This window comes from Lygodium microphyllum, chromosome 17 (genome assembly GCF_053477565.2).
Source record: "Lygodium microphyllum isolate KBCC chromosome 17, Lygodium_microphyllum_v1.1.10, whole genome shotgun sequence".
Classification (NCBI taxonomy): domain Eukaryota; kingdom Viridiplantae; phylum Streptophyta; class Polypodiopsida; order Schizaeales; family Lygodiaceae; genus Lygodium; species Lygodium microphyllum.
Window position 1 is genome coordinate 15,546,759 of NC_141151.1, and position 9,202 is coordinate 15,555,960.

At 43.8% G+C, this 9,202-nt stretch overlaps 1 protein-coding gene across 2 annotated transcripts; it reads right to left on the reverse strand.

The window, feature by feature from the left end:
• Window positions 1–331: 331 nt before the first annotated feature.
• On the reverse strand, window positions 332–8,892 carry LOC148021605 (Low temperature viability protein). 2 transcript variants are annotated; one of them, XM_087697048.1, is made up of 4 exons: window positions 8,319–8,892; window positions 7,497–7,856; window positions 6,705–7,397; window positions 332–562 (listed from the first exon to the last, which is right to left on the reverse strand). In XM_087697048.1, exons 1-4 carry the CDS (start codon window positions 8,754–8,756, stop codon window positions 416–418), a joined length of 1,638 nt encoding a protein of 545 aa, XP_087553174.1. In that variant the 5' UTR covers window positions 8,757–8,892; the 3' UTR covers window positions 332–415. The 2 variants fall into 2 exon arrangements, with proteins under 2 accessions (XP_087553174.1, XP_087553175.1); XM_087697049.1 differs by having other exon boundaries at window positions 332–547; window positions 8,319–8,888.
• Between the last annotated feature and the right edge of the window lie 310 nt (window positions 8,893–9,202).

The window sequence follows — 9,202 nt, forward strand, 5'->3', positions numbered from 1 at the left end:
AGTATCAAGCTTGCCCACAACCTCTTAAAACTACAAGTTGCCACACTCAAGGTTTCATGAGTATCATAAAGTCCAACAAACGATTGCAATGCAATTTCGCAGTAACAATAAATGTAAATGATAAGTGACTAGCCTTTCAGCTTCTAATTATTCATCAGCTGTCCTCATCTAAATTCCAATAATGACTTCATTAAACAAAGAAGCAGGATAACACAGAAAATCACACTCTAACTTACTGTATCCTCCCTTTAACTAGAAAACTGTGGGTCAAATCCTTTGAACTAACCTTCAAAGCAACACACCTGATTTTTAAGAGCTTTGACACTTGCAGTAGAAACAGTGAAAATTGCATTTCTCATCAAAGGCCAAATATACAACACTTCACACAAAATTTGGCCAAACTCTGGCATTAAAGCTAGGACAAATGGATAGTCCCTGGCCCTGTAACAGCTGCACCATGTTGAGCTCTTTGAGCTTCACCTTTATACAAAAGTTTTAGCTCTTTTTTTGCAGCTCTTGCCATTCTCTTCTCTTCTTTAATTGATGCCTGCACATTGAACAACTGTTTTGATCATAGAAGGATCTACTGCTCACAATCCTAAAAACCAGACGATATACAGGCAAAAAATTTGAGACACGTACAGATGCACAACCAAAGCCAAAACTGAATCCCCCTTGCATTGGCGCTAACTGAATCCCCATACAGTAAAACCTCATCTAAAATCCATTGTTTTTACACAACTACCTTAGTTCATAAAAATAGTCTTCAGAATCAAAAGAAAGCAAACTCAGCCTTTTATCTAAAAACAAGAGCAGTAAACATAGCAGCTCTAGTAAACATGCAGTGATCAGTACAGAACTTGCCTAAATGCAAAAATCAGGTTGCAAAAACTAGGGACAGCACAAATTTGTACACATCACCCACCCAGTCAGGACATGCAGGCCCAGATTGGGGCAACTGACAGACAGGACATGACTGAGATAGTCAACCTATAAGGAAGGCCACGACATACAATGCAAAACCAGGGACCACACCTCTCAACTCCCAGTCGGCCCAGGCCAAACGAGCGACAGTTGCACGCCTGTAATTCAGAGATAAATGGTCCCAATGCAGTATATTCAGATAACACATATGAAAAGAATCTCTCTCAACCCACCTTAGTGTGTTTGTTTATAGGAGACATGCATCACACTTTTATGTGTGTGCTTGGACAATGCCTCAATTTTGATTGTAAGTTTACAATTGGCCATTGGGGCTTCTGGAGCAAAAAACTTAGTCATCAAACGAAGCATAAACCTAGAGTCGTGACTAAGTTGGTTTGCCAGTGTCTTGCAGCTGCTCAATCTCCTCTCAAGCATTTATTTTGGCATTCAAACAAAACATTTTGTAGGTCAAAATATTGCTGTGCCCAGAGCACCTGCTGACCTAGGCAATGGCATTGCTATTATTACTAAAGTCTTAATCTAGTATAATCGCCCAGACAAGAACACCATGCAAGTCAATTAACATTTCATACATCATTGTGCGCCCCTGTACACAGATTCACAGCAGCACACATACCAATCCACTACACAAAGAACAAAAGATCCCAAGCTGCTCCTCCATATGACACTCTTAAGTCAAAACACACACAGGTACATGAGCATCAAGCTAGCTAATGTAATGTCCCACTTGACACAGCACAACTCCATACAGGTGGCCATCACCAGAAACACATCTAGTGCTCCTTGATTCAACCTTGCAACAATTGTCAAAGCAATCTACTCCCATGTATTCATTTAAGGTGCACTGAATTTCCTTTGTGAAGCTTGCTTGCCTGACCATGTTGGATTGGACAACATTAGGTGACAGTGTTGAATTAGCCTGCTATTGTCCCTTCAGACTTTCTTTGCAAAATTTTCCTATGTTCGACTCTCCATAAAGCACATGCTTCAATCCCCTAGCATCCCACCAGCATTCCAGGCTATGGAATTGCATGTGCATCTGACCAACTCATTCAACTTTGTGATCTGCCCCAACCATTCCAGACTTTGCCATTGTCCTTTCTGTCAAAAGATAACGTACCAGCGAGACAATAGGGTTTGCGGGGAGGAACACAAAGTGAACTCGGCAAACATGGAGAAGAGAAGAGAAGAGAGAAGAAACTTAGATGAATGGAATGATGAAGTTCTGAATCATGGAGTGAATGTGATACAAGGGAACAAAGGGTGCCATAGAACAAGGAAGATGATGAAGACAGCCACGAACCACGAACCGCAATGTCCTCCTAAAGGGGTATGAGGGTAATGGAGAGGCTGGAGAGAAGAGGTGACGGACTGAATGAATCAACTGTAAAGAATGAGTGAGAGAGTGGCCTATAAATAGGCACAGTCAGTCTAGGATGGCGCCCCTTTTTGGGGCTGCAAACCCTAAATGCAAAACGCAAAAACGCAAAAATGCAAACTGCGGGTGAAGGGTGAAGGGTGAAGGGTTTCTCAACACCCCCTCTCAGGCCCAAAAAGGGGAACAAGAGAAGAGTGAGGTGGAGATGCAATGCTACATGCTAAAGAATGCTCATGCAGCAAGTGCCACTTGGACAATGTCCCTTGTGGGGAAATTGTTCACGTTGCCCAAGCGTCCTAGTACAAAGATGATGAAAACATGCAATGCATAGGAGGAATGTCGGACTTTGTGTGGTGCCAAGAACCATAAGAATATGCCCGTACTCGATCTTGAGAGATGGCTCCATGTTGACCAAGTGACCAAGGCAAGAAGAAGAAGAGGAGGAAGAAGATGTAGGGGATCCTAAAGATCCAAGATTTCCATTGAAAAGGGAACCTGCGGTAAAGACCAATAGACAGAGTGAATTGGAGAACCCGAAACACAACCTCGTGAGAGAAGCCACTAGCTCCGTGCATCCATGCTGGAAGGAATACGAAGGCCTCATCACCAAGTTGCGGCTGAACCTCCGAGGTCCCGATCTAGATGGTACCGGAAGATCCTGGGTATCATTAGAAGAGATGGCTGGTCGAAGACAGCCACCTCAATAAAGTAGAGGATGGGTGAAGAACTTCATGTGGAGTAGGTTCCCCTTCTGAGGTGCGAGGTGGAGAGGCCCCCGCTGAAGTCGAAGAAGTAAATGCCCCCTTTGAGGGCAAAGAAGTAACATCCCCCTCTGAAGTAGATAGGAAATCCGAAAACCCATGGATCACGGACTCCGAAAAGTCTAATGACAAAGGAAGTACCGCCGGTCGTGCCGAAGAAGGTATCTGGGGTGCCGAAGAGCTCCCAAAGATAGCCTCTCGAACCTGAGTAGTCGAGGGTGGGAAAGAATGGGGCTCAAAATGAGCAAGAGGTAGGCAACAGTCGCTATCTCTCAGTGGAGCAAACTGGGTAGCCGAAGAAGAGGAAGGAGTTGAGTAGCCACTGTCTCTCGAAGGAGCAGACTAACAAGAAGACGGTATCAAACAATCACTGTCTCTCGATGAAGCGGACAGCAGATCCGTAGGTCATGGAAACCACTGTACCTGAAAATAAGTGGGAGAAGACTGCCCCGCTGGCATTGCAACGATCTCCAGGAGGTCATAGCGCCGATCAACCCTCCGTGTGCTTGAAAGGACTTGGTGCGCATCGGATGCGTCTTATTGCCTTGAGCATAATACACTAATAGCCAATGTAGAACGATCTCTGTGGCCCAGAAAGGAGAGGTGGCACAAGGAGTGCCTGGCAAAAGACGCATATACTCCAAGGAGGTGGGGAACAAAGGTCGAAGTTAGCAAGTATCAGCGGTATGCCCGGTGATACCACAGAAGGAGCACCCAGTAGTCTGGTCATCTATTAGTAAAGAAGCCATGGATACCAATGTGCCTTGCTAAAGAAGGAAGAGGTCAGCCACCATGAACCACGAATCGCAATGTCCACCTCAAGGGGTGTGAGGGCAGTGTGAAGCACAAACCGCAATGTCTGCCTCAAGGGGTGGGAGGGTAGTGGAAGGGCTGGAAGTGAGCTGCTAATGAGAGAAGGATGCAACCAGCAGTAAGAGGTTGCAATCAGTAGAAAAACGCAGGTGAGGAGAGAGAAAGACTAAAAACGTAGGCAGGACAGCCTACAGGAGAGAGAAAGACTAAAAACGTAGACAACAGGTGAGAGAAAGACTAAAAACGCAAGCAGGACAACCTGCAGGAGAGAGAATGACTAAAAACGCAGGCAATAGGAGAGAGAAAAACTAAAAACCCTGGCAGGACAGCCTGCAAGAGAGAGAAATACTAAAAACGCAGGAAAAAACAGCAGCAGCAGTCAATATGGCGAAATCAGCTCCGAACAGTGTGTGATAGGCTGGAAACAGGCGCCAGACTGTTCTAGACAGCAATGGCCAGCTTGGACTGCGATGTCCTCTGCATTCGGGGTGTGGGCAGCAAGCTAAAATACTTGAAATCTGCAAAAACGAGATTTTGATGCAGCAAAAGAAGAAGAGAAGTGGATGCCAAACCCACCACTGATCTTTGCCTTCACAGGAGTGAAGGATCTTTGCCACTGTTTGAGCAAATCCAGCTCTGATACCATGTCAAAAGATGACGTATCACAGTAGAGTTTGCAGGGAGGAACACAAAGTGAACTCGGCAAACATGGAGAAGAGAAGAGAAGAGAGAAGAAACTCTGATGAATGGAGTGATGAAGTTCTGAATCATGGAGTGAATGCGATACAAGGGAACAAGGGTGCCGTAGCACAAGGAAGATGATGAAGACAACCTCGTAAAACCGCAATGTCCTCCTGAAGGGGTGTGAGGGTAGTGGAGAGGCTGGAGAGAAGAGGTAACGGACTAAATGAATCAACCGTAAAGAATAAGTGAGAGAGTGGCCTATAAATAAGCACAGTCAGTTTAGAATGGCGCCCCTTTTTGGGACTGCAAACCCTAAACACAAAACGCAGAAACGCAAAAACACAAACTGCGGGTGAAGGGTTTCTCAACACTTTCTTTATCCATGGCAAATTTAGGTTTGCTAAAGTTCACCTGCAATCTAGCTGCCATTGCAAAAAATAACACTCAACCATAAACTCCACTCATTGCCCATAATGCATTGGGCTATCCAATCTTAATATAACCAATATAAGATTCTCATATGCTTTCTCCAAAGTCCATTCTGGACATGACTCAACACGACAAAATCATCATTGATAGTATAAAACAAAATCGCAATGTAAATGTATAGTATCAAAATCTTTAGCTATGCCTACTTGAATTGAGAGCCCATCTGATTTCCTATATTTCACGATTTCATTATAGGGCACCAGTCATTAACAATCTCACACATCGCTAGCCTTTCTGGAGACAATCTGAGCAACCTTTCTCTACATGCATCGACATGCTTTGCATAGCCCACTGCAGGATTTATCATTCAAAAGAAATTTTCAAGATTCCAAACAGCATACAAGAATTCAGTTGTGAGTCATTCCAAAATCTCCAGCTATGTCCAGTTGCACCAAGAGCCCATCTTGCTTTCTACGTTTGAGTACTTGATTATCAAAAGCGCATCAGCCAACAGTTTCTAATATCCATCCAAAGTATACAAAGTTGTATATTATGGGCATAAGTGATAGGGCACCAATCATTAACAGCCTCACTCGTTGCCTTTCTAGGAAACAATTTGAGCAGCCATTGTGTCCAAGCATCAGCACATCTTGCATAGCCCAAAGCATACTTACCATTCAGAAGACACTATCAAGATCGCGATATCCCAAATAGTATAGAAGAATGTGGTTGCGAGTCATTCCACAATCTTTACCTATGTTCACTTCCATGGATAGTCCATCTTGCCTCCTATGTCTAAACAATAACTGGACAACAACGCATTCAAGAGCCATTGAACTAAATAACTTTTCCCACTAGATGATGATTTTGTGGTAGCTTCTTTTATATCATGACCACCAGACATACATTGGCAAACAGTTTCCATAATCCGTCTAAGGGATACTGACTTGTATAGTACAGGCAGGAGCGATGGGGCACCAGCCATTAGCAATCTCATACATTGCCCTTTAGCAAGCGGTTTGAGCAGCCATAATCTCCAGAGTCTAAGCATCAGCATGCCTTGCATAGCCCAAAGCATGATTGATCATTCAGAAGGCATTGTCAAGTTCCCAAAAATTGTAGAAGAATCCGGTTAGAAGTATCCCAGCCAAGAGAAGTCCATTTTGATGATGGTGATCTTGCTAACTCATCCATTGTATATAGAGAGTTCAGGGCTAATCGCATTGACTTTCATAATATGGGCTGCACTAAGTAACAGTTTTTTCATCCCTCCAATACACAAGCATTTAGCTCTGCTAGAGCAGACATTTGCCTAAAATATATCATACATTACTTCAATTTTTGACAATTCCCATCTGATTTGCAAATTGTTCGGATTTATTTGTTCCCCTCCCGCTGTCCCCCTCCCTCTCTCTCTCTCTCTCTCTCTCTCTCTCTCTCTACCCCACACACACACACCAGTGAAGAAAACTGAAAGCAATGCTGCTCTAAATGCTTGGCTGTCATCAGCTAACTATTCATGTGGTTTCTGAAAGCTCTGGCTCAAATTTGAAACAAAGGATCTATAGGCCACACTCCCACAATTTATACTCGTGCTGAAACACATTCATACACCACACATAAACACCCACATGCACCTACCCAGCCAGCCTCCCCCCCAAATCCACATTAACCATAAAGAGCCAAAAACAAACCTTTCGAGCTTTTCTTTCCTCTTTGGTTTCCCCTTGTCTTCGCCCAGCTGAATGAAGCCTCTTCTCTTCAAAAGCCATCAAATGCTTCTCACTGCTGGCTTTTTCCTTCCTTTTCACCATGTTAAGCCATTGTCTTTCAGGAAGATAATCAACAGGGAGCTGCTGCTTTCCTTGGAGTTGAATCACAGACTTGTTTGCTTCAGTCCCCTTATCCTGTGCAAAAAATTCACCCTTGCCCCTGTTGCGGGGATAGCAGGAGATTTTCGCTGGGTGATTATCAAGGTTCGAGTACGTGGATACTACTGTTTCACAATCCCAGTGATCTTTGTCTTCATCTGTGTCACTTACTATTACTACTTCTTTCTCCTCTTCTGTGGATTCACTTTCAAAATACAAGTCATTTCCAGCAAGGCTATTCTTTTTAAAATCATCCGATTCTTCCTTGTCGTTAGGAACTCCTGGGGCTACTGCATCTGTTTCTTCACGCACGCTAAGTTGTTTGTCAGCTTTGTGGCTAGCAATGTCATGTACAATCTCTGCAGGTGTCTGATACTTATCTTGAGCAAGACAGCTGTTGATCAAGAAATCTGACATTACATTGTTGAACTCAGAAATGTGTGTGGAACCACAAGCCAAGGATTCATCATAATCCAGTTCACCAATTTCATCATCCTCATACTCTCGCAGTGCTAGCTGTATGAATACAAGAAATAAATTACTCTGAATAACTATCTAACAGGACACTGACATTCTGAGCTGGCTACAAACTCAGAACAACCACAACACACCTACCAGTTCAAACTGTTCATCTAGAAATCGGAGGGGCCGCTCACTGTTACCATCAGCTCCCATGGCATCACTGTCCTCTGAGGTCTTGCTTGCATCATCTGCAGAAACTACTTGTTTTGAAACAGTGTTCTTGATTGCAGAACACTCTGCACCCTGATTTGCCTTAGCAATAAAGTCATCCTCAAGCTCATCAGCAGAAGCAAATATATCATTCTCGTCCATCTCCAGTAAAGCAAATACGTCAGGATCTAGAACTTTGGTTGCAGTGCCCCTTATTCGTGAAGTGCTCCCACTCACAAGTAAATTATCAGTATCAAGCTCCTGTTCTGTGGAAGATACATGCACCCTTGATGCATCATATGCCTGTTCCAAGACAACCCAATGCTCAGAACAACAATTATACACCACTATGTCCAAATCTCTTAACATGATCAACGTCAGGGTAAACAAAAACTATGGTGGTGTACTTAAAACTCCAAATGTAACCAGCTGAGTCACTAGGATGAAACACACAGTGGAGCAACAAAATCAGGATGGAATGTGCTCATAATTTATAAAGCTAGGTGGGTCAACACTAGGAAATAGATTGTGCATTTCCATTGACACTGATGCGCAGTCAGGAATGCTTAAAGTGCATAACGCTGGCATATCACTGAATATGGAAACACCATGAAAAATGCTGGAGAATCCCAAAATACAATCTTGACCATAAGTTACACAGCGCTGTCACTCTATTCCTTCTGAACTTGTCAATTCATGAAATTTCTTTTATGGTTTATCAGGTTACACGTATTTTAGTTTTGAGACAAATATGATTGAGCTCACCTTCACATCAGGCTGCAGAAGGTCCAGCCGAAGGTTGTTGTTAGGAACAAAAGATCCTGTAAGTCCTGATGGACCAATCTCTCTCAGGTGCTGCATGTAGTTATAGCCGTCATCAGGAAACCCCATTTCAACTAGCTCCCTGCGCACATGCTGCGGAACCCCGGCGCTTCCACGTGCACTGCTGTTGGAGACTTTCTTGTTTAAAGCCCTAGCGAAGGTTCTGTTTTCTTCTTCTTCTTCTTCTTCTTCTTCTTCTTCCGCATTATCGAATCTGGAGCCTTGGTTGTCGTCGTCGAAACCAGGAACGTAGCTGTCGCCTCCATCAACGCGAGTGAAGACCCTGTCTGAGTTATCTTGGTAGTCCTCGGCTGAGGAGTCCTTATAGACTAGACGGAAAGTGGCCGATTTCTTCTTATCAATGAACTTCTTCTTCCCCATAACACAGGAAATGGTCTGCGGACTCCGGAGAGGGGTTTGGTTAACTCGTCGATTCTTTGTTGTTGTTGGTTGTTGTAAGCTACTACAACCCCACTCAGAACTCGAGCACCTAAACAACGGACATTGAACTGGTCGGTCACATATATTGTAGCCAAAAAGGAATACCTAGCCCACCTTGGTTTTGCCAAGGGCCTAGCATGCCTTCACACACTCACTTGTTGGACCTTCTACAAGTCGAGCAAGGTGATTGTCATCTCGTGTTGGTATATTGTTGAGACCTCACCCTCTAGACTTTCAAAGTTAATCACTACATGGACACGTGCCGGTTTTTTCACTCATCGAGTTTGAATACATAGGGATTCATCATTGTAAACATCAGTTGAACACTATTGTTGTCTGCACATCCAAGTGCACATGAGCTCTTGCTATGGAGTGGTCGATTTCCC